We start from the raw sequence: 26,500 nt of genomic DNA, 5'->3' as shown, positions 1-26,500 counted from the left end.
TGCATAGTAATAAGAACATTTACTTTTATTTATGTCTTTGGACACAAAGGCACTTGAATAAAGATAAAATTATTGAATAAAGATAAAGTATATTTTCTTAAAATATAAAAAAATGACAAGATTGTGTATTTCACTTTGGTTTTCCTGTAAAACTGAAGCAACAAAGGATTCGTATTGTTGCTGCAAATATACCGCTGTGTGACCGAAATCTGGACTTAATTACAGAAAAAAGCTGCCTCCTCCTGCCGACACAAAGCTGAGGTGCAAGAATACACCAGTGTTATGGCAGTTGCTAGCCCGTCAGGTAATTCTGTAAACTTAGCATGCACTTTGTGCTATGGTTGGGTCGTTAATCCAAGAGAACTGCACTTTTAGGGCGGACAGTGATAGCTTCGGCAACACCTGAAAAAAGAAAGGAGGAAAAAGAAATGTAATATAAGGTAAATGTAGTATGTCTGATTAATATGCAAGAAGGTGGTTCAAATGTGATCATGATATGCACAAAATGAAAATATGTACATACCTAGAAGGTCTGTGAAGAAAGGTCTTTAACAAAAAAAAATGAGTATCTTTTTCAGACCAATGAGAGGATATGAAAGTACGTACAGTGGAATCTCGTTGATACGATTATGCATAATATGTTTTTCGGCCTAATACATTTTTCTTTTTATTCCCAGCCAGCATCCCTTGGAAATACGTAATGCATTTTCGTGAGTTTAATACGACCACATTTTTGTCCGAAATTGGATAACACAATCACGAAAGTGGATTTTGCCCGATATGTATAGACATCCTGAGTTTATTCTTCGGTGTACTAGCTCAAACCGCGTTCCAACAAGCCACGCTCTGCACGTTGCAGAGCCGCTGAGGCCACAGTAGCACTGAAAAGAAGAATGAGCCGTGCAAATTGACCAGCTACTTCAATGTTGCTCAATAAATGTGAGTTGCTGATGGTGTATGCATATTTTCCTCCTCTTTGAACCACTTTGGTTAATACAATTTTTGCACAATACGTTTTATTTTCTGGTTCCCATGAAAAACGTATCAACGAGATTCCACTGTACATGAGAGGGTAGTTGGTGATCCATGATACAAATACATAGTTCAGAAACAAAACTAGGATGAAAAGAATGTACAAACCAAATCAAACTTTATTTCATCTCAAAAAGAGAAAGGGGATGGTGGGAAAAAGCTGCTGTACAGCAGCTTGACTCTGCCCGGTCCCCTGTGATTCTTTTTTTATTTCGTTAGTTTGCCCTATGGCATCAATACACATTACACACAATTGAGCAGCTGTGTTTCCTCCCAAGAGGAACCTATGATGCAGACTGTATATCCACTGCTGTAAGTCAGGCATGAAACTAGGAACTGAGTAATGATGTACAGGTAGTAAATAGGGTAATTTTCAAAATACTATAGAAAACGATGCAACAGCAACAAATTAAGATGTGCACAAAATTTCACAAAAAGCTATAGCAACAAAAATCACAAACAAAGAAAACGCAATCTGCCGACTTAAAATTTTTAAACTTCCATGGATATGACTGGGATTGGGGGGGGCAGGGGGGGGGTCAGGTCCACATTGCATATGCACATGGTATGATCGTGACACAAAAAACCAAGCTTTCTCCTTTAATGGTAACCAGCAGCGGCACTGATTCCATGGGATCTGAGGGTCACTCTTGCATATATGGTGCCTAGTGCTGTCGTAAGAGGACAGCGCAAGTGCCATCACAATTTCTTTTTCCAGTCTCTTCTTCCAGCTCCATTCAAACATTTCAGCAAACACACTTTAGTTTTAATTCATTTTGAGATGACATTCTCTGAATCATAAAATGAACCACACTTCATAAACTTCGTGAAAAATTCGTGAGATTTGGCAGTGAAAAACTTGAAAGCTAGATCAAGGTCTCGAAATATGTCATATCTTATAACTACCATATGACTGTTTCATCCGCCAATGTGCTGAGAGCTGTTAATAAGAGAGAAATTTACAATTACCAATCCTGCAGCGTCACCACTATTTTACATAGATAATGACCACAAAAAAACAGGCAGCACAAAAGAAAAGGGATGGACATGAGACCAAACCTTGTTCACTGTCAGTCCCTTTTATTTTGTGCTGTGTCGTTATTTTTTTTTCTCACTGTCTATGTCAAACAGAGTTGCCAGTTCAGCTTATAATAAGCGGATCTGGGCTTCTTTTTTCGCCAAGTCACTTGCAGAATTTTTCAGTCGCTTGTTGCATTTTTTGGGGGGCTTATTTGCATTTTTTCAGCAAATACAGATATTTTAATGATTATCACGTTCCCCAATAGCACGGTTGTCGATGTATGTGAGTAGTTGAGTGTTGAAGTTAAACATATGTTGGGGGAATCGGCAAGTAACCTTAAAGGGATACCGAGCAAAATTTTTTCCACCAAGATTTCCAGCCGAATTCAAAGATTGCATGCTGCAAATGATAGAAACAACATTCATTTCAGGCAGAAACTACAGGGAGATAATGAATTTAATGTGTTTTTCACAAACTGCCACATCTAGCGGCCATGTCGAGAACTAGAGGAGGCGACGTTTGGTGATGTTACATACACCTGAAACGGGCATACCAACAATGCCAGCCGTCGCCCGCGTCTCTCAACCCACTCAGCTTCTGCTATGGTTCCCAGAATCACTATACAAACAGCATCGGCAGCGAACAATGTTCCCGGCTGGGATAAAGCATCCAGGCTTTGTGGAAGGCGAAAAGTGGGATGAGGATGAAAGGAGAGGTGGAGAAAGAGAAGCGGAGGACAGGCACACGTGCACCCTGCATGCGTCTCAGAGAACATGACGCCACGGCTCGCGCTCGTGTGCAGTCGCCATGCGCTGACAATCCACTCAAAATACAGCCAACTGTTCAAAAATACGCAAAATAAACTCTGTTTATCGAAAAATTCGTGTCTTCCAAGTAGAGTTTCGATATTTTCCTCAGTTTGTCCAATTTTTTTTCAGAATCCCTTTAATCATGCACTGGCAAACATGCATTCAAACAGAGACTACCCTAGAGACAATGTTAAAAAGTTAATATATGTGCTTTCGTTCCTAAATGCACATATTTTCGCTGCAAAAAATAGTTAAAAAGATTTTTTCAACCCCCCTTCGTATTTAAGTGAGGTTTTTATATTATAATTAAAAATATTTTAAAGAATTGGAAAATTCATCCAATTTCCGCTTCTTTAGGGCTTCTTCGCAAAAGCCGCGCTGCTTTTCTTGGGCTTCTTTTGTGACGATTATTCGCTTGTTAGCTCGGTAGCATCTGGCAACTCTGATGTCAAATATGTAGCGAATAGGCCTGCAGCAAGACCATTTAGACACAGAGAGTGCTTTGATAGCATACAAAAGTAATTTATAAACAGTTTAGAAAAAGGAATGTTTTGTCACATTTGGCTTTTTAGTGGAACAGTGCTGTTTTCTACACTGCACACAAAAACAGCATGCACTTGGTGCACAGTTTTGCATTTGAAGATTTCCAGTTACACTGGCCACCTAATGGACTGCACACAGCTGGTGGACATGTGACAGACATGCCATTAAAATCCACTGCACAACCAGTCTTGCTGAATGCTGTTGCTCTATAGCACTGTATCGCTGTCAACAAGAACTGGCACAGACACCACTAAGCACTAACACCTCAGCTCTGGTGAGCACAGGGTGCCAGTTAACCAGTGTGTAGAAAACTTACCGGAGGCAGCCCTGCCCTCTTGAACAGCACTGTCACCCTTGTCCAAATCATGCCTCAGTTCGCTGTTAATGGCGGCAACATCTGTAGCTTCCTTCTTGTAGAGTTCGTCGACAATCTCTGTAACCACAGGCAGCACTTGGTCCAGCATGGTCTCAGTCTGGTTCATGACCAGTAGCATTTGCTCCTTCAGGGCCTTGACACTGCTTTGAACCTCCATCAGATGGTGCAGCAGTGTGTCAATCTGAAAGCCACATGCGTAACTGCTTCACTGACAGGTGAGACTTGCTCATAATCTCCACCAATTCCCTTATTTCAAAACGCTAGTATAGCTCTTGCAGCCTTTGTTCACAAGAGGTGATTCAGGCAAGGCTACATGCTACAAGGCATAAAATGCTGATGTTAATTGCCAGTTTTACAGTGTAACCTGTTTTGAGCTCACAACAACATCCGATTTTGGTGGTGTAGTTGTCCACCACCGCCACGAGCATCCATCACAGCTATCACGCACAATGAGAAAAAACAAAACCAGGATTCGAGAGGGATTTTAACCCAGGCACTCTGCGTGGCAGTCGAGTATACTAAAGAAAGCCACACCAGTGCTTGAAACTTCTTCACAAGAAAGACCCTATGCAGGCATCAAGCTGGGCAAGGAATCACGTTAAGAGATGTGATATTAATAGGAATGGGCGGATAGTAAATTTGAGATTCGAAGCGAATTTGAAGCAAATAGTGATTTGGTCGAATAATTTCGAATCATATAGTTCGAATAGTATATATCACATATTATAAAGGATACTGAGCATTTTGGTCGTAACCGAACTAACTTGAACAGTATTTTTAAGAATTGAAACTAGGCACATTGCGAATGTCACTTTCTTGGTTCGAAGTGATGTAGAAGCAACTTTGAATAGTAGCAAGATTTGAATAGTAGTAGGGTGCAATTTATAAGGGGTAAAATATGTTACGTTTTAAAATTTGCTGTGCTTAGCACATATAAGCCGGTGTAACAAGCTTTCAAACTTTAAAAATTTAACCTTGAAATGTGGCTTCGCGGCAGTACAAATTTCTCCTGAATAGATGGTTTCACGGCATAGCACCCCTAAGCTGCAGTGAAACCATCTTTACAGAGGGTTACATGTGGTCAACTATATCTATTCGGTCATTTCGAATACTTCGAAATTCCGTACAATTTAAATTCGTGTCAAGCAAATTCGAATTCTGTTATATTCATTCGAATACATTCAAAGCACTCGAATAAACGCTCATGCCTAAATATTGGCAGGTGTCAAATAACACCAGGCGTCACACAACGTGAATTGTGTGACAAGTGGGAGGTTTAATGCTTCCCACCCATTACAAAGGGCTCAGCCAAAATTCTTCACCATCATCAGTCACAGTATCGACAAAGTTTGCAGCTGTGTTGGTGCACATATTGGCTTACAGATGCGCAGTGGGTATACCTCCCTGCTTCAAGATATGATGATGAATTATGACATAGTTGGTATCTGACAAGTGTACTTGCACTGCGTGCCCTAAGAGAGTTTACAGCAGGCTCTAAGGAGGTCACTCCTGCATATGCTGTGACAGTGCAGTGTGTTCCGTGCAGGCTTGGCATATTTTTATGTGCTGAAACCATGACACAACTATAACGCAGGCTGTAGTGGGGGATTCTAGATTAATTTTGACTACTCTGAGTGTTTTAGTATTCACCCGATGTGAAATAAACAAGCGTTCTTGCGTTCCATCCTATCAAAATGCAGCCATCACAGGTGGGGACCAAAACCACAAAGTTTATACTGAGTTATCGTTGCAGGCAGACACCTATGTTCTCCTAACAAATTGTAAGCAAAAAGTGCTTGCATGCAAAATAAGCTTGCATGAAGGCACTTTCAAATAATGATTACCATGATACTATGGATGTCAACTGTTCAGTAGCACCCCAGGACCTTTCACTTTTGCACTTCAATAAGAGCATTCAGTTTGTAAATGTGCTATGAATTGGCATTTCCTTCAAGATGTGCACATGGAAAGGTTTTCAAAAGCAGTAACATAGAAACATTTCACTGCTTTTTCATGTGCGCTAAGTTATGCTGCCATTATTTTTCATTAACATTTCGAATAAATAGCAAACACAACAACGATGATAAGCAATGTCTTTGGCCCCCCGAAAATTTTAGCAGAACCCATCTCATGACGATGGCCATTTGTTTATGTAATTACATTCAAGCAATGTAGCAATATCATTATTTATAATCTGCAGCGGTCAATGTGAGATTTCAACTGTTTCGGCTATATGCAACATCCACTGTCTCCAGGATAAGCCCACTTTGCTACAATATGTGGTCTCCAACGTCAACAGCATGATGACAATACAATCATCAGTCATCAAAACAACGCAATTATGAAGAAAAAATGACATCAGTGAAATGACAATGACATAACGATAATGATAATACCAATCCTGACAATGACTATGGCATGAAGACAATGGGCTGGTGATGAGTGCATGATGGCACTGGCACGAGGAAACTATAAAGGGAATCGGGTGACAAAACTGGAATGACGATGATGACATCATTGCTTATTCATCATTCCGTCATAGTCATTCTCATGTCACCGTTGTTCTGCAATGATCATTATCGTCATTGTGGTATCGTGGTACAGTCATTGTCATGCATTTATTGTGATACTGACAGTTTTTTGTGACTGTCAGTATCACAATAAATGCATGACAATGACTGTACCACGATACCACAATGACAATAATGATCATTGCAGAATAACGGTGACATGAGGATGACTATGACGGAATGATGAATAAGCAATGATGTCAAGAGAGTGAAGAAGATAGTAGTGACTATGCTGGTATGATGATATGGAAATCATGACAATGACAGGGTGGCAATATTATAATGACGATAGCCTGACAGCTGCTGCACGACGATAGCATCACGACGATGGTGTGACAATGAATGCATGATGGCTTTTTTATGATGATGACAGTATGACAACAGTGGTGACTGAATGACGACAGCACCATTAAATAGGAACATGATGGTATCATGATGAGGGTATGACAATGAATACATGACGATGACTATGACAATGCAATGAAGATGCTGGAAGATGACAACAGCAGTATGATCACAACTGACTGACAACAGCATGATTATGCTGTGGCAGCCTCACGGTCGCACAGCAGCAGCCAGACACCCTTTCCCATCTTTGACTGTCGGTGAAACCTTATCGTGTTGTGTGCGGGAAAGGGAAGTGGTGCGAGGGTGCACAACTGAGTCATAGAGCTGTACGATCATGGAAACAAAGTTAGCTGTTGCTTGTTCTTCAGGGATGCACTACTCGCTTCTGTCTGCTGATTCCCAGCTGCACTCGCGTTCCGCACAACAATTGGTGACCCGGACGTGATGCAAGTGTTATGGACACACCTCAAGGCACCGACATTCCGACACTGTCCAGTGTCGATGTCCAACTGCCTCCCTTTTGGACTGCGGATCCTGCATTGTGGTTCATTCAGGTTGAATCACCGTTCGCTGTACGGCGCATCACAGCGATTCCACGAAATGCCATTATGTGGTGAGCAGTCTGCCCCCATCAACCGCTAGCGAAATTCGAGACCTGTTGCTTTCCCCACCAGCAGACAACGTTTACAAGGCGTTGAAGGCAACACTCATTCGCAGGGTCACGCCTCCCGAAAGCCAACGGCTCCGACAGCTTCTCCATGAAGGCAACGTCGGTGACAGAACGCTAAGCCAGCTGCTGCATCATATGCAGCAATTAGTGGGCAACAAAGTGGATAGTCTCGACAGCCTTCTGCTCAGAGAAATATTTCTACAGAAAATTCCCCCAAATGTCAGATTGGTCATGACTGCCTCAAATGAAAACGATCCATCCAAACTAGACCAGTTAGCCAACAAGCTCATGGCAGTAGCTCCCACCTCTGTCGCGGCCGTCACAAGCGAACCGTCTCCACATGACAGGCTTCAAGAGATGAACGAAATCTCGTGGACTCCGTGACTGCCCTCCATACCGCGTCATGGTCAACCAGTCAGAATGGCTCTGCAGTCACCTATGAAACGCCAAAAGCTCTGTTGGTACCATTGCAAGTTCGGCAATGCTGCACGCAAATGTGCACCACTGTGCGAGCTCTTGGGAAATGCCCCGGGCAGACGCTGAAGGCGACCAGCGCTGCCACCATAGAAGAACGTCACTCATCAGTCTTGTTCCTAAACGACCGTAAGAGCGGCTTGCGCTTCCTCGTCGACACAGGCGCTGAAATGAGCGTACTCCCAGCATCGCCCGTGGACCGCAAGCGCCCGAACACATCTGCAAGCAGTCAACAACATGGTCATCACCACATACGAAAACCGCACCCTAATTGTCAGTTTGGGCCTACAGAGAACGCTACAATGGATCTTCATAGTAGCCTTCATAGATGGATCTTCATAGTTCACGCTCGACCACGTCGATTGTCGCCTGAAAAACTGGTGGTGGCATGGCAGGAATTCGACCATATGTTGGAGTTGGGCATCATCCAACCGTCTTCCAGCCCTTGGGCATCTCCCCTGCACATGGTCCCTAAGCAGTCATCGGGTGACTGGCGCCCTTGTGAGGACTATCGAGCACTGAACAGTGCCACAACACCCGAAAGGTACCCCGTGCCACATATTCACGACATACTGGCAGGTCTGCATGGGGCCACAATTTTTTCGAAAATTGATCTCATGCGGGCATACCCCCAGATACCTGTGTCACTGGAAGACGTCCCCGAGACTGCTATCACTACACCCTTTGGTTTATTCGAATTCCTGCGCATACCTGTCGGCCTCCGCAACGCAGGTCAAACGTTCTAAAGGTTTATCGACGGTGTTCTACGAGGCCTCAATTTTTGTTATGTTACCTGGACGACTTGTTTATTGCAGAAGAACACGAAGAGCAGCTGCGGATTGTTTTTCAGCGCCTGCCTGAGCACGGCGTTATCGTGAACGCGGCCAAGAGTGAACTCGGCGTGCCCGAGTTATCATTTCTGGGCCACATCATTTCGAACTCGGGAGTATGACCCCACCCATCTAAAGTGCAGGCCGTACAAGACTTCCCACTGCCAACCATGAAGCGCTAACTACGTGAATTTCTCGGATTGCTAAACTTCTACCGCCGCTTGTGTCTAAATGCGCCCATATCATACAACCACTTCACAGACTACTCAAGGCAATGCAAGGATGTTCAAATGACCTGCCTTGGTGCGAAGAAGCGAAAAGGGCTTTCAACCAAAGCAAGCAGGCCTTGGCAAATGCGGCTCTCCTGGCATACCCACGGCCAGGAATTCCCCAGTGTTTAATGGTCGATGCCTCAGTCAGAGATCGGTGCCGTGTTGCAACAGCTGAGCAACGGTACATGGCACCCAACTGCATTCTTCTCGATGAAGCTAAAACCTACTGAGTGCCGCAACAGCACCTTAGGGCACGAACTGTTAGCAGTCTACTCAAGTGTACGCAACTTCCGGCATTTCTTGGAAGGTGCCGAGTTCTTCATTTTAACTGACCATACGCCACTGACCTATGCTCTTCGCTCTATGCGTTCAGACGGTGGCACGCACACAGCCCGTGAACTTCAGCAACTGGCATACATCTCCGAGTTCACGACAGACATCCGCCACATAAAAGGGAGAGACAACGTCATTGCCGACGCCCTGTCATGGAGCGCTATAAACGCAGCCAACGATCCAGAACGCGGTGACAGCAGCCCAAAGAGAAGACGAAGTTCTAAAAAGCCTCCTAACAACAAAAACGGCCCTCAAGCTACAGTGGATGCAGATTCCGGGATCAGGCGACCAGATTTGCTGTAACACCTCCACAGGCCACCCACCCCCATTCGTGCCTGCCAATCTACGTCGCTGCATTTTTCTTTCTGTTCACAAGCTATCACATCCTGGAATCAAAGCTACGCAAAAGTTGCTCACAGCAAGGTTCATCTGGCCAGGCATCAACCGAGATGTGCATTGCTGGGCAAGAGGATGCATACCGTGTCAGCGTGCCAAAATTCATCGACATACTGCAACCCCATTGGCAAAGTTTGCGCCTCCAGACGTGCGCTTCGACCATGTACACCTCGACATTGTCGGACCTCTGCCACCTTGCCAAGAACATGCCTATTTACTGACGTGCATTTACAGATCCACGCGCTGGGCTGAGGCCATACCTATAGTGGATTCACTGCTGACACGGTTGCCCACGCCTTTTTGCACCACTGGGTTGCTCGTTTCGGTACACCATACATAATAACAACGGACCGTGGAAGGCAGTTCGAATCATCACTTTTCGCCAGCATTACACGTTTCCTTGGTTCTTCTTGCACCAGAACAACCACCTGGCACCCAATTAGCAACAGCATGGTGGAACGTTTCCACCGCCAGCTCAAGTATGCACTCGCCGCAACAGAAGAGCACAGCTGGATGGAGGCACTGCCACTCATTCTCTTGGGAATCTGGACAGCTGTCAAAACAGACATCGGCTGCAGCGCGGCCGAAGTGGTCTACGGAACGACACTACGCCTTCTTGGAAAACTCTTCATGGGCAGTCCGCAAGACGGTTGTACAGCCAGTGCAGCCTACGCACTTAGGCTACGAGACAAAATGGAAAACCTTTGCCCTACGCCACTGCGACGGCTAACGCCACGCGCAGTGTATGTACCGTCAGAACTCGTTTCATGCACACACGTGTTTGTGCGCCATGACGCAGTCCATCACTCACTCCAACCACCACATGACAGGCCATTCCGAGTGCTACGTCGAGGTAAGAAGTAGTTCACTATCGACGTGAGCAGTCGTCATGAAGTGGTATCACTCGATTGGTTGAAGCCAGCGCACATTGAAGATGCAGACACCGTTTCACATGCACCATCATCTGTGACACCACCCTCCAAGGCTCTACTCGTTCAAACACGCCAAGTCACAAGGACACGCAGTGAATAAGTCTCCAGGGCGCCCTGTCATATGGACCTGTGAACAATTTGAATCGTCCTGTGAATGTTCGCTAACTCACTAGGAGGGGAAGTGATGTGGCAGCCTCACGGTCGCAGAGCAGCAGCCAGACACCCTTTCCCATCTTTGAGTGTTGGTGAAATCTTATCACATTGTGTGCAAGAAAGGAAAGCAGTGCAAGGGTGCGCAACCGAGTTGTAGAGCTGTACGATCACAGAAATAAAAGTTATTTGTTGCTTGTTCTTCAGGGACGCACTACTTGCTTCTGTGTGCTGATTCCCAGCCGCACTCACGTCCCGCACAACAATACCATTTCAATGACAGGTAACTTCAGAGGACCTTTTTTAATCAAATACTAACAGAGAAAAAAGGGTACATAGGTAGATACACAAGATAGACAAAATGTGGCTTGAGTAGGCAAGGGATGCTGATCACATTAAAGAAACTTACCAAAATTTTTCAGGACATAAGTTGTTCAAACTCAATTGCAAAGTGAATGATAGTTGCTCCCATTTTCTTGGGACAGCTAATAATTATATATCACATTAAAGACAGTGAAATGTGCAACAATGACAACTCTGCAATGTTAGGAATAGTGGCATGCAGGAGCCATTTTCAACAGGGTCTTGGAGGATGAAAACATCTTGCATATTGCAACTTCAGCGGCAACTCTCTGCAAGTGAAATGACCAGCAGAGACGAGTACAAACATACATTCCTGCTGCATCTGGTGGTTACGGCTAATTGTCAAAATGAGAAGAAATGAAAGCTATACAGTATTTCAAGAGAAAAATTCAACTCACTTTTGCACTGAGCACTGCTTTGGATGATAGCGCTAAAAAGAACAAAGAAATGCAATATTAAAATGCAATAACATAGTTTCACTTTACAAAGTTATCACAGCCCAATTCAAACTTTCATGACTGAAACTAATCAAATTTCACTAGAGTTGCTTATTATTCAAACCTTTCCTTTAATATAATTCATTCAAACTTTGTCTTTAAAGAGTGGAGCAGTGTGGCATGGAGGACAATCAATGTTTGTACATATTCAAGATGGTCACACAGGCACGGCCTCACAGCACACCTGCAGCTTTGGCAAACAGGACAGCTCTTTTTGTTTGTATCTGTGCACAGGTGTACTTCTATAACTTGCAGTTGTGTCCTGGGTGACATTGGCGCCTACCTTGGATAATACAAATTTTTATTGCATCACGCAAACAAAGGAATGATGTCCTGGAATTTTGAATTAGTCAGCTGCAGTGTTATACATAAACCCTTCTCTTAAGAACATCTTTCAAAAGTAAAGTTCATCATTGTTTCATGCACATTCACTGCACCTCTGATTTTTTTTTTCATAATGCTCTCTGCTTGCAATGTTAAAATCTTGTTTTTCTTTGAACATGTAAACTGTTTGATGAGGACAAGCACTGAATTTCAACTGGAAATCTTTACTATATATGAGAAAAATGTACTACATGTTGTGGAAAGAAACCGAAGTTTGACACAGGAACAAATGCCAACGAAGTGTGACTAGCTATTGCCATTATACCTGCTCCTTTAAAGAGGCCCTGCAACACTTTTCCAAGTAGCCATGGAATGGCTTCACTAAAGGAACTTATTGCCTCACGAATCGAACGCCACAAAAACCTTTAGAATCCGTCCAGTACGAGTGCAGTTACAAAGATTTGTCGCACGCTGTACTAAATGCTTTCTCTCGCCCCGACGAAAGCACCGGAAGCTAAGCAGGGGGGGATAGCATTAGGGAAGAAGGTACGTCACGCGCGCCTCCTGACCTTGAGCACATTTTATTTATTTTTTTCTTCTTCGAACGCGTGGCGTGTTTCAGTGCGATTGCGCGCATGCATGGGTGAGTGGCGGCCTCTCGTAGCAGCCACAGTAACTACCGAGTGCACCATGTTCAAACCAGCCAATGGCATGGAACCTGCCTGTGATGCCGTAAGCATCATTTTTTGCCGAGAAAAGAGGAAGCGCTTTTTAGCTGACTTTGCAAATTTATTGTTACTCCCAGGCCGCGTGCAGCGCTATAGTGTTTGGCTCGCGTGTTCTCGGGAGCCTCGACTACCGATCGGCAGCATTTTCTGACCATGCTGAAAAAGTGTTGCAGGGCCCCTTTAAAGAAGACAGTTCTTTCTGTGATAAATTGATGGTTGGCTCATTGACACATGGTATGCCTTCATGTGCCATCTGGGCAGCCTCAATGATTAAACGTGTGCACTGATTGTGATGTCTGCTAATAATCTAGGTTTGTTCAAACAGAGGTGTGCACCAACATGTGTGACAGTGAACTGCTAGAAAACCTTACCAGAGTTGCCAGATGCTACTGCGCTAACAAGCAAATAATCATCACAAGACAAGCCCCAAAAAAGCAGCGCAACTTTTGCGAAGCTCAAAAAAAGCGGCTTTCTTGAAAATATTTTAGCTATAATAAAAAATGTTGCTCAAATATGAAGGGGAGCTGGGAAAATCGCTTTAATATTTTTGTACAGTGAAAATATGTGCAACTATGAGCGAAATCACATATTTACTTTTTAACATTGTCTCCAGTGTAGTCTCCATTCGGCTGAATGCACGTTTGCCAGTGCATAATTAACGTTACTTGTTGATTACCCCAACGTGTGTTTGACTTCAACACTCAACTACTCAATGTCATCGACAAACATGCTATTAGTGAACGACAAACGCGCTACTAGTGAATGGAATATCATTAAAATAACTATATATGCTGGAAAAACGCAAATAAGCCCAAAAACGCAACAAGTGACTGGAAAATTCTACAAGCGATTCGGCGAAAAAACAAGCCCAAGTCTGCTTATTATAAGTGGAACTGGCAACTCTGCTTCTTACCATTGTGACATTATTAAAGGGCCATGTGTAATGATCATCACATTCCATCAACGTTTTTTTTCCTGTGTTAACCTTCTTTCTTTGTTTGTTTCTCCAACCATATTTCTCATATGTAATAAAGCTTTGGGTCTGTTCAGATAACAACGTTGGTGCATGTCCGCGGACCCCCTTTAATTTTGCTGAAAAAATATATTTTGCGTCTAGAGTCCCCAGGGCCATGAAGCCATTCTTAGACTCGGGAAAAAAAAATTTTGCCGTAGTAAAAAAAATTCGGAAGTCTCCACTCAGCAGAACTACTTTTTGCGAATTTCGCGAAAATGGGATTTTGACGAGGTTCTACAGAATAAATATTGTAGCTGTGAGTCTCAAACTTTTACTTGGCATACTACGAGTAACGTATGTTTATCAGATATTGTTATCTTGCAGTTTTGTTACCCATATTTTATGAAAAAAAGATCGCAAATATGGCAAATTGCTCAATAATGCTCTAGTTTCCGTTTTTTTTGCTTTATGTCTATAATACTCAGAATTTCCAAAATTTTCCAGAGTGTTGCCACACATTAGTTTAATAATTGCGTTAAGGGGGGACACTGCGCCTGAAAACTTTTTTTACAATTCTTTACCAATTTAAATCAAACTTGCTGAGTTTATGTATATTTGTGTGCTGATTTCAAATATGCAATTTGTTTCCTAGTACAATGTGTAGTTTTTGAATTCCATGTGCCATTTTGGGAGCTCCAGTTTGCCTAAACTGAGAGAGCTACAAAGTAATTAGGCACATTAGAATGACCTGGAATGAGTACAGAGTGCAAGAAAACAAGAATGGATGTTCTAAGCCCATTTGAACAAAAGTTGTGGCATGTTGAATATTTGTGGCTGAAATCCCAGCTTGGAGTAGACTAATTTGGAATGTTCATCGTGCCATAACTTTTGTTCAAATGGGTTTAGAACATCCATTCTTGTTTTCTTGCACTCTGTACTCATTGCAGGTCATTCTGATGTGCTTAATTACTTTGTAACTCTCTCAGTTTAGGCAAACTGGGGCTCCCAAAAAGCATGTGAAATGTTTGATATTTTAAAAACTACATGTTATACTAGAAAAATAATTGCATATTTGAAATCTGCACACAAATATGCATAAACTCCGCAAGTTTCATCTCAATCGACAAAGAATTAAAAAAAAAATTTCAGGACCCATGTCCCCCCTTAAATATCATTGTCGAGAATGGTGTCTAACGCAAACCAAAAATGCATATGTGAAGGCATGTCTATAAAAATGCAATGCTTTGAAATGCAAATAAAAAAAAAGCCATCTTCGATTTCCTTTAATCTCCCCAGAATTAAAGCACAGTGCGTGCTCTAACTGAATCTGTAAAAACATGTGGTATTATTTGTGTGAGATCAGAGTTACAAAGCCACCAAAGTGCCCAAATTGAAGTTCCCGCGCAACCACTTAAGTGAGCGAGCATGTAGCTATTGTTGCAATTGTCATGATTTTTAGGTCTTAAATATGTTCTCTCGTGTTCACAAAACATCAGATTGAAAGAAAAAAGACGAAGTGTTGCTTTAAAGTGCAAATTTGTACATATGAGTGTTTGTACTCGTCGTAGTGTTGTTCCTGGCGAAAGCAATTATGGGAAAAAGTTCGTCTAGCAGCACACTCGAGTCGGGCTTTTGCTTGCAAGTTTCTTCAACCCTAATGCACACAGGATGCGAGACAGGCATTGAAGGAAGACTGGGTCTGCGCAGGAAGTCTCCTGGAGACGGCACCAACGATTTCCGCCTCCTTGCGCATGACGTAGGACGTCTGACAATGACGTTTCACTTCACCGCCATCATAAGAGGAGAAATTTCTGTTAAGTAAGTGACCAAGTTTAGCTCCTCAACAGCATTTTTCTCAGGAACAAAGTTTTTGACAGACACAGATGCACCTTTTTTTTCTTCTTTTTTTTTAAGTGCCTGGATAAGCATGTGATCTTATTCTGGTCTGTAGCCTATATATGTGTGCGTATTTGTAATAAAAATCAGTTGGAAGTCTGCACTTGTCCTCGTCGTTTGTATGTGTACCGTGTAAAATTTTTGCGCTGAGCAGTTTAATAATGGAATACCAACTAGCCCAATCCCACACTTTACTTCTTTCAATGCCTGTCTCGTGTCCTATGTGCATTAGGGCTGAAGAAACTGTGGCATGCGAAAACCCAACTTGAGTGTGTACCTAGACGAACTTTTTCCCATAATTGCTTTCACCAGGAACAATACTACGATGACTACAAACACACATATAAACAAATTTGCCTTTAAAAGCAACACTTTGTCTTTTTTCTGTCATTTCGATGTTTCGTGAACACTAGAGAACATAATTAAGACCTACGAATTATGACAACGGCAACAATAGCAACATGCTCACTCATTTAAGTGGTTGTGCGGGAACGTCAATTTGGGCACTTTGACAGCCTTGCAACTCTGATCTCACACAAATAATACCACATGTTTTTACAGATTCAGTGAGAGCACGCACTGGGCTTTAATTCTGGGGAGATTAAAGAAAATAGAAGATGGCTTTTTTATTTAATTGCATTTTAAAATATTACATTTTTATAGACATGCCTTCATTTATGAATTTTTGGTTTGCATTTGACATCATTGTCGGCAATCATATTTAACAGAATTATTAAACTAATGCGTGGCAACACTCTGGGAAATTTTGGAAATTATGACTATTATAGACGCGAAGCAAAAAATCAAACTAGAGCGTTATTGAGCATTGTGCCATATTTGTGATTTTTTTTTATAAAATACATGCAACAAGACTGCAAGATAACAACATTTGGTAAACATACGTTACACATAGTATGCCAAGAAATATTTTGAGAATCACAGCTACAATATTTATGTTGTAGGACCTCATCAAAATCCCATTTTCGCACAATTTGCAAAAAGTGGTTCTGCTGAGTGGAGACTTCCAAATCTTTTTTTACTAAGGCAATATTTTTTTTCGCAAAACTAAGAATGGCTTCGTGGCCCTGGGGACTCGAACCGCAAAATATATTTTTTTCAGCGAAATTAAAGGAGGTCTGCAGACATGCACCGACGTTCTTATCTGAACACAGCCTTTCAAAGTTGAAAATCAGCGCTTGTTGACATCGTTTTCTTTGGTATTTGTTGCACAATTTCACTTGAATGATGCAGAACTGACTAGGCCCAAGTTTGACATTACTAAGCAGCTAAGGATCAAGCAAGTGAAAGAAACATGCACGATGCCTACACGTACGTTTGTCTCGGCTGACAGAGCCATTAGGGGGAGCTGCTGGTTGCAAGCCGGCCTTTGACATAGCAGCACTTGATTTGGCCTGTGGCAGGAGAAACAAAGAAACACATGTCAGTCTGACAGACAGCAAGGCAAGGAAGCATCACTAAGTTATGATAAATTGCACATCGAAGGTTATTTGTTTTTCTGGGATGGCCCAAAGAATGCATGTTAGTGTGTTTCGAATGGTCATGCAATTCTACCATCTTCGCGAAATTCGTTGCCGGACAATATGAATAAAACAGAGCAATTGGTAGTGCATTGGATGCGTAATTCGAAAGTTGTGGACTCTGATCCCACTGACAATGAGTGATTTTTCGTCCACTTCAATTCATTTTAATTTGCGTCACAATTGGTGTACTGCAGTTAAGGACAGCAATTCACGTCCTCTATGCCTAATTGCCTGTTCAATTCATTTGGTTGCTTCTAACATATAGGTGAGCCCCTTAGAAAAATTGGCCGTCTTTTTCGTTTAGTCAGAAATATCGTGTCATTACTCCTGAAGATGTGGGAAGCCAAGAGGGTCCTTACAGCAGGCACTTTTTGCGCCCTTGGCCTGGCAGCTGCGCTGGCAGGACTTGTGGCAGCCACTGACTTCTGGGAGCCGCTGTACTCTTTAATCAGCTTCACAATGTCCCTGCACATGATTATCTGAACAAGAACTGTGAATCAGCAAGTGCATGTTCATCTACATGGCAGGAAGAGTGCACTGATTGGTCACAGGAATTTCAGCTGTCAACTGTGCTACACTGCACAAATGCTACCATGCTTATGATCCAAAATTGACATTTTTCTGAAATAACAGTCTCACAATACCGCACTGCAGCATTACTATGATGGACTAGACAACGCATAATTTGAGTCTGAACATCTTGAAATACTTGCAGGTGCTCACAATAATTGTTGTGATTAAGCCAAAACATTTTCTTTGACATATAGCTGCAAAAATGCCAATTATGCATCTCAGGAGAATTAAAGTTGCAAATGCCACTGATGCTAATTTAAGACACAGATAAGAGAACAAACTCTTGCAGTGTACCACTCAAGAAACCGCCTTGAGTACCGCATCATCACTGATAACCAGGTCAATAATAATGAGGTTGACAAGCGTGATGTTCACATAATTTTGTGTGACCTATGGTGCAGCTATCAAGTGTTACAACAGACTCTTCCGTGATCCTAATCTACTCCTGCATTGACATAATGACAGTTTTTGGCCCCAGATGCCAGCCATACACACAGCAGGACCTTTCCGTAACAGCTACACAGAATAAAGAAGTGAGAGCTTACCTTCTTCTCAGCAAAGCCAGATGAGAAAAACTGTGAAGTACTCAGTGGAGGTTTCCATTGGAAGAGCTCTCGTAGCACTAGGTACATTGTTTCGAGAAACTTTGTCCTGTTGTGCTTGTATGGGGGCAGTTTGAGGTCTCTCCGTAATATTTCGTTGGCCAAACGTGTGCTATACCACTGAAACAGGTAGTCGTAGATTGGCAGGTAAACCTCTGCATCACCAGCCATCATCCTGCAGCATCAATTGAGATAAAATTCAGGAGAAACACTACTAAAAAATTCAGAGAAAATCATATCGTATAATGTTCATAAAAACTTAGAGGACATTTACCTTAAGCATTGTGGGAATTACGTCGTGCACTGGCTATCTCGAGCAGGGCGCTGTAAACTTTTTCAGAGTTTCGAGAGGGGGGGGGGGGCGTTCGACCTTTTATGTATGTTCGTGTGTGCATTTGTATGTGTGCATGTATATATATACACGTACACATGCAAAATTGAAAAATTTTAGGAAGTGGGGGGGTTGAACTCCCCCACATACTATCATGATTTTTCACTCACAGACAACACTTCAGACGGCGGAAATCCTCTGACACAGGCTCTTTAACACTGTCGCGTTAATAAATCACAAGTATACACAGTCTGCGGCGAAACAAGAAATGTCAAGTTCACTGAGTAACACAGTTGTGCCATCTGCCATTCTGTTTAGCATCATCAATGATGATGCACAGGCTCTTTCATTTAAAGGGCAAACATGCAAGTGCATGGCTTCACTCCATGGAGTGCCAGTGCAGCCATGCATCAAAGCAAACCAGCGCAGATTCAATGGCACTTAGAGGCATGGCTTAGTGTCATCTGCTACATTGCTTGACTGTGCCAAGCCTACATAGCCCTCTGTAAAACTTTGCTTTCATTGTACGAGGGTGAATTAGAAAGTCTTTGCCCATATTTTTTTAGCCAAATTATGGCTGTAAATTCAACTGCATATCCATTCCCTGCAGTGCAACTTTCTCGGCCCAGCCTTATCTGCCGGCAGCTCCGTGGCATGGCGCTGCTGTCAGTTGTTGAAAGTGGTGGTTGTGCTTCACACGTCTATGGTACACGAGCAACGATGTGCGATTTCTTTTTTAAGGAGCAAAGAACAAACGCCCACACAAATCCACAGAAAGATGCAGCCTATGTAAGGGGAGCAGTGTCTTGCTTTGAGAAGTGTGAGGTGGTTGTGTCGTCACCATCCGCAAAAGGCTGTGATAGTTTGCATGAGAATGAGCGTTTGGGGAGGCAGCATGTGTCATTGACTACCACAGGGGCGTCCCAAATTGAATGCTGCGATGGGAGAAATATCTGACCTGGGCTAGGACTACGTGAAAAAATAGTGTAAGGTACGTAACATAGTACATACATTTGTAATTACCTGTATGTACCTTATTTTGGCTAATAAAGAATAGGGGCAAAGACTTTCTAATTCGCCCTTGTAATATTGTCACAGTGGGGAAGACAGCCCTGCATTTGTGAACAGTGCTTAAGATAAACACATGGTTTCATCATTTTCGGATCAATGAGATGCATTGGCAATGTTCTGTAAAAATTTCTTGCCTTTTATTAACATTACCTGCAGATATGAAAGAAGCCAATCCATTCTGAGTGAAAGCGCAACAGTTTGCTGGCCTTGACATGGTTAATTTGACTGAGGGTGGGTAATCCCACATACCTCTTCACCGTGCTTAGGCTGGCATAACAGACAAAACTGTATGCTCATGCAAGTGAAGTTCGTTTCACGGGAATGGGAGCCTGGCATGCCTGGACAGTGTAGCAGAGGACGCAAAACAGGGCCTTTATGATCCACTGAGTATGCCCAGATATGCTTCATGGTGTGGCCCCAATGGCTGCACTGACACTCAGTGGAGCGAAGCCAAGTGCTCGCATGTTCACCCCAAATGTGGAGAGCACTGCCAACTCAATGTATTTCGGGCAAAATATATAAATAATGCATACAACTGTATTAAACTATATGACCTTTGTGCAAAAGTTGAGCATGTTCAAGGCAGTGGTATAGCCAAAATACGTGGTACTCTTATGTAATGAATATTTTGCTGATCAGGTCACTTTGTAACGCTTAGCATCATCCTCATTATAGGGGAGAGAAGGAAAGAAAACAGTTTTGCCCAACCGCGCCCACAATCAAAGCTGCAAGAAAGCAGCTTCCATAGCACAGAGTCTTCACCCATAAGGTATTGTCCATGTATTGTTGCGCATAAAGGACACAGACAAGGAAGGAACATAGTGACACACATGGAGCCCAATTTTTTCAGGCTTCATTTTCTGAAGCGAAGTGGGAAACGTGCTGGACACAGGAAAGTAGTTCTGGTGGTGTATTTTTTTTTTTTTTGCCTGGCACGACAAATTTTGGACCAAGGCAGAGCACTTGAACGTCCCCCAGCAAATGCACTCGTTCGGTAAGGTGGATGAGGCATGTCGGTGAACGTCTTTCCTTTCAAACACCCCTGTTGCTTCGTGTGTGTCACTGTGTTCCTTTGTTGTCTGTGTCCTTTATGCGCAACAATACACGTGCAAATGGAAAACCAAAAAGCCCAAGTGGAAACCCTTCTGAAGGTAGTGCCAATATGCACCATCTCTACAGGGCATAGCCCAACAATAAATTGCAATATAAAAATCCATACAAGTTACTGAAGATAAGGTTTTTCAATAATAAAGAAAAGATTAAATTGTTGGATATTACTTTACAAAACCATGATCTGAGGCCTGCCATAGCGGGTGACTCCGGATTAAATTTCACCATCTGTGGTCCTTCATCCAACTACATGAGTGTTTCTCATTCGCGTCCATTGAAACGTGACTGATGTGGTAAGGTATTCTTATCTGTCATTAATAACCTAACACGACCAATTAAGCAGGTTTCATGGGAGGATTCTTAACTTCCAATGTAGTAAGCATCACTTGTAACTGGTACACAATTTCCTCAGTAGCAAAGAACGAGAAAATGTGATGCACATTCTAACAAATTGATCCAACAACTAAAGTTGTGAAAACCCTAATGTATAAGTGTACAGTTTACTACACAACAACAAACACGCACAAGCTGATGGCACAAAACCCTCTTTTTTGACATATTTTTACACTGTAAGCATTATTTACAACCGCCAGTGATCAATACTTACTCACCAAGGAGCGACCAATGACAGCCATCGATCAACGCTTATTTTTATTGTGATAGCAATTATATGGACACTCTCGGCAGGTTCTTGCCATCACCGTCATGTCTCGTATATGGATATGTATGCATATATATAAAAATGTCATAAAGAAAAATAAATCAGAAGAAAAAAATCCGAAGCGCGTGACCGGCAATTTGAGCTGACCTCTCGCTCCGCAGCTCACCGCGTTAGCCAACTCTACCACGTGCTATGCGTCTGCCACCATACTAACGGCGAGCTATTTATATATACCATTTACCGTTGGCGGTACGCAGATCCAAAAATGTCTCAAAAGTCGGGTAAGTGCATGCTTATAAAAAATTTACTGACTTAACGCAACACAACAGTATTCTCACAGCAGATCAGGAGGTGCTTTAGTGCGTTTTATCACCCGCGAGATGGCGCGAAGGGCGCACTTTAAAGCAACGCTCCTAGAGTTCCTTTCAATTTGAAAACTGCTCTTGAGACAAAAAGTAAAAGTGGCTCCTTTCTGTACGCACTCACGATGTGGAACAGTGAGCACACAATGTCGAATGCAGTTTTCAAAAAAAAAAAAGGAAAAGGAAGAAAAAAAGAATATCCAAGAGTGTTCGGTTGTGCATAGTAGACACTTGCAGCGCACTGCACAAACACAAAGTAACAACTGTGAACATTGTTAGTTCGTGTTTATTCTGTGTATACCTGTGCGTTCTTTTCGAGTGTCCTTCTTTATGTTTGAGCAGTGCGCTGTATGTGTCGAGCTGTGACAGTTGTTATTTCGCACTCGTCCTGTGTGTCTTCTTTTCGAGCGTCCTTTATGCTTGAGCGCCGCGCAGCGAATTTCGAGCTGCTTGTCGTTCTACGTGTGCCATTCCAATTTCTTGCTATCCCATTCATTGCTTCGCCCTTGTGGCGAAACTGACTTTTTCCAAAAGCGCATAACTAGACATGACATTCAGCTAATTTTAAGCGTCATGCGAATTCCAAACTGTGACACACAAGGCAGTGCATGCACATTATACATAATTGAGTTTGACTAACTCGTAGTGGTGGCTATGGTGTGGTTGAGTACCACATATTTCTAATAGCACGCATTGTTGCCAGAACGTGGAAGCAACGTTTGCAACGTTATAGCAACACTCGCAACATTGCGGCAACTTTGCGGCAACAATTGACGCTACTAGGCATCTAGTTGTCGGTTTCAGTTTTCGGGCGCAGCAGCCGCATTTCGGCGGACGCGAAATACAGAAGTGCTTGCGTACATTAAATTAGAGGAACATTAAATGCAATCTTCGGCAGCAAAACGGTAAATTATTGTCATTAAAAAAAAAGGATACTTGCAGGCTCGAGCCTACAGACTACCCCTGTTCCGGCTCTGATGCCCCACTTTACCCTGAGATCCTACCCTGCCTGATACATTATGATATAAGGTGCTCTCCTAAGGCCTCCACTTGCCAGTTACACGTGCCGTGTAGCGGCAAGCGAAGTAAAAAAAAAAAGCAAAAAACACAACCCGCTCCCGGTGACAGCTACGCTATCAAAGAGGAGTGAGTTCATCGCTGCCCAAGCAGCGATGAACTCACCCGAAAGAGAGAAAGAGCATACCAAGCACAATATTTAGCCGCCAACGATAAGATATCCACAGCGCTGAAAGGTGTACACAATGCGAGTGCATACCAGTATGACACAATGAGGCCAACGACATGCTCTATTTACAGCCGCATCTCTTTCGCATTGCAGAGCGATCGTTGTCAATAAAAACAAGAAAAAAAAATCACATCACATAGAGCTGCGGCATGATCGCTTCAACACCAACTCTAAAAGCAATCACGAGAAGGCAACGTCTGAAAGCGTTAAATGTGCATAACAACAAGCGTGCGTTCGAAATAGGGTGAGCTCGCTTGTAATCTGAAACCAGGGTTGTTGGGAGGTTTATAGCTCCAGCCTTCTCACCCTTCGAGGTTTACGAGAGCCGACGGTGTTTTGACGCTGCGGATTTCTGCGCTGAGCATCTTGAGGTTGTTCCTGATGTCTCCCGTGGCCATTTTCGAACCTGCGTCGGCAAAAAATAAACACGAACGACTGGCATGAACCAGTGGGCGGACCGATGCGAACAGGCCGCCGATGCTCTTTAAAATCCCCGCACCAAAACAAGAACTGCTCCGCACCAAAACTAAAAAACAAACCACCCATGAAAAAAAAACTGCAATTCATTAGAAGTTCTATAAATATAAAGTAATTTTTATAATTTACTATATCTTAAAATGTATGTAATTATTGTACTTTATTTGCATTAGTAGATTAGCTAGACCACGAACAAGAAAACGTTAGCGGCAAATCAAAACATTATATTTTAATTCTATTAGTAATAAAATTATAAGGGTAAATATCAATTCAAACGGCAAAATTTTACCTTCTCTTGATTTGATAGCGGACCTGGATGACTGGCGCTACCGGCGATGTCTACTGCTGTGTACAGTCGCCCATTTTTTTAACCTGAACGCGCGAGCGTCGACCGCCGAGTTGATAAGCGCCGTACAACGGAGCGCAGTGGCGAAATGAAGGAGAATACGCGCATGCGCGCAATGAGCAGTCTTGGACAGCTGCCGTCTGCGGAAAAGTCAGCAGACGGCAGTTGCCCACGACTGCTCATTGCGCGCATGCGCGTATTCTCGTTCATTTCGCCGCTGCACTCCGTTGTACGGCGCTTATCAACTTGGCGGTCGATGCTCGCGCGTTCAGGTTAAAAAAATGGGCGACTATACTCTGCAACCCCTGTGTAACTGTGTTGAAAGCTAGCAATACTTATTTATACAGTAAACATTTCTAGTACTTTTTAAGCATGTCGTTTGACTCCGGTGATGCCAGTGCGGGTGTGGACCGAGAAATGCAACAGTTCCTGGCCGTGGAGCAGCAGAAAGCGCAATTCCAGGCGCAGGTGGGAACACGTGTGTTTCGTCACTTTTAACTTTTCTTCATGTTTTCTCCATGCCGCTCCTCTGCATCAGCTATGTTTCTCATAGTGCCGACATGCGGCTACTGATTCACGTGTTTGTAAACGACGTCCGAGTGCGGTGCACACTACGGCGGTGGTTCCTCAGATTTCAGCCTAGAGTGTTTGATTTTGAAACCGTGTAGTGTGTGCTTTTATTGTTGAGCTAACCCTTTGAAGCTTAGTGTGTTTTCATCGGGGAGGATTCCTTGTGAAGGTCACAATAGCGGTGCCTTCTTTCGTTGTTGCTCTCTGAGGAGCCCCTGCTGTGGCCTATGTGGCTTGTAGTGTCTTTTCTGAAACTGCTTAGCGTGAACAAGCGAGGCAAAGTCCCTACCAGTTTAACATTTCGTCCAATAGGGTTCATATGGAAGCGGTTAGATGCAGTGTATGAACTCGCTGCATCCGTCGTTACAATTGTGGCTAGCTTCCATTGTAAATTTGACGATTGACCGTGCGCTCCCTATATTACAACGTTGAATGCAAAGTTTTATCCTCACCAGGTGTCACTTGATCCAGTCCGTGGAAACCTACGTTTTACACCACAGTTTTGCATATTCACATAAAAGCAACACCGCAGAATGGATATAGAACTTTCGATTCTTCAGCTAGTTTTAGACTCAATGTGAAAAGGCTTGACAGAAATGGTACATATGAGAACATCAATCATCTTATGCCCTTTGTTATGCCATTGAACAGCGCTTTTGATGTGCCTTCTTGGCACATCAAATTCTATAATCAGCGCTTGAATCGGTGAGGCTTTTACTTTTCCAAGTACTGAATTAGTTTGCAAATTGAAAGCAGCTTCCTCAGTAGAAGAACAAGATGCCTATTGTAAGCGTCTTTGAGTTTTCAACTTAATCTGGGATTTGTAGTTGTCGAGGGGGGGGGGGGGCTAGACAATTCTTCAAGGCAAAACAAAAGACTGGTTATTGACAAAAAAAAGTAGAAGCAGTGGTTTGCACATCAGTTAAAATTGTTTGTACATACAGGGTGTAACAATACTTAAATGAAAGAATCGGAAAATGTGAAATAGCATGTGAGTCATCAATAAATACCTTTAAGTAACTTTGAGTTTTGCTTCTAAACTTTTCATGTGTGCTGTTAGCATGGACCTTAGGTAAACAACCTCAGCTCTTTTGGGCATACCAGAATGGCTGAAAGGGTAATTGTAAAACAATGAATATTTGTCAGGTTCTCTCTTAAGCTATCCAGCCAAAGCTAATTTCAAAACTTACGTCTGGCTAAACTAGTTGCCAATCACCTGATGTCATGCTTAAATTTAAAAGGAGTTCATGAGAGCTCTGAAGGTGTGTAAAAGTAGTGGTTGGCAATTTTCAATGTTACTTGTGTTACTGATAAGGGTGTGTTCATTCGCAGGTTCATCGGCTCAACGAAATTTGCTGGGACAAGTGCATGGACAAGCCGGGCACCAAGCTGGATGGGCGGACTGAGACCTGCCTATCAAACTGTGTTGAGCGTTTCATTGACACATCACTCTCAATCACCAATCGCTTTGCACAGTTACTGCAGAGGTCAGCTGCCGGCCACACATAGCCCTGCGTGAAAAATTTATGACGTTTGAAGGGAAACAAATCTAGTGCATCACCATTCACCTGGACGAAGGAAAGGAACAACACTCAAGAGTCAGCCGTTACGACTGCAGCAATCATCAGGTTTCCTCGTGTTTAGTGGCACAAATTAAAACTTATGAAACTTTATTTCATGTGCATGAAGAACAGTACTAGTAATTAAAATAAGTTTAGTATACTGTGGCATTGTCACTGGTATCATTGCTTATGTGAAAGGCACTTAGTTTTTGAAGTCAACAGAAGATGTAGCAAGCACTCTTGCATCTGCAACTGGCCTTGGTCGCGCTTCAAACATTGCCTCCTTCTGCTTTTTGTGTATTCTTAGTGTCCTCTATAAGTCGGCAAAAAATGTGGAGCTCACTCAAACTCTCCAAAATTTTCTTCAACTGGACTCACTTGGACTCAGACTCACTGAAATTTTACTCAATCCTGACTCACTCAGATTCAAACTTGCCTAAATATTACTCACTCGGACTCGCTCAGTCTGAGTGAGTCTAATCATGAGTGAGCTTGCCGACCTATGGTTAGGATAGGCTAGAAGTGGATA

At 42.9% G+C, this 26,500-nt stretch overlaps 2 protein-coding genes across 2 annotated transcripts; one reads left to right on the top strand and one right to left on the bottom strand.

Moving 5' to 3' along the window:
* Nucleotides 1-23,506, bottom strand: LOC119382454 (uncharacterized). Its single transcript, XM_037650163.2, has 7 exons — nt 23,323-23,506; nt 18,179-18,410; nt 17,420-17,539; nt 16,853-16,931; nt 11,518-11,549; nt 3,722-3,962; nt 1-402 (listed from the first exon to the last, which is right to left on the bottom strand). The coding sequence occupies exons 1-7, from the start codon at nt 23,412-23,414 to the stop codon at nt 350-352; spliced, it is 849 nt and encodes a 282-aa protein (XP_037506091.1). The 5' UTR covers nt 23,415-23,506; the 3' UTR covers nt 1-349.
* Nucleotides 23,507-23,794: 288 nt separating this feature from the next.
* LOC119382453 (mitochondrial import inner membrane translocase subunit Tim8 B) lies at nt 23,795-26,139 on the top strand. Its single transcript, XM_049412208.1, has 3 exons — nt 23,795-23,846; nt 24,135-24,307; nt 25,742-26,139. Exons 2-3 carry the CDS (start codon nt 24,212-24,214, stop codon nt 25,916-25,918), a joined length of 273 nt encoding a protein of 90 aa, XP_049268165.1. The 5' UTR covers nt 23,795-23,846; nt 24,135-24,211; the 3' UTR covers nt 25,919-26,139.
* The last annotated feature ends 361 nt before the right edge of the window (nt 26,140-26,500 follow it).

This window comes from Rhipicephalus sanguineus, chromosome 2 (assembly GCF_013339695.2).
Source record: "Rhipicephalus sanguineus isolate Rsan-2018 chromosome 2, BIME_Rsan_1.4, whole genome shotgun sequence".
Taxonomy (NCBI): domain Eukaryota; kingdom Metazoa; phylum Arthropoda; class Arachnida; order Ixodida; family Ixodidae; genus Rhipicephalus; species Rhipicephalus sanguineus.
The sequence above is the reverse complement of the archived record's forward strand: the minus strand, read 5'-3'. Positions and strand labels throughout refer to the sequence as shown.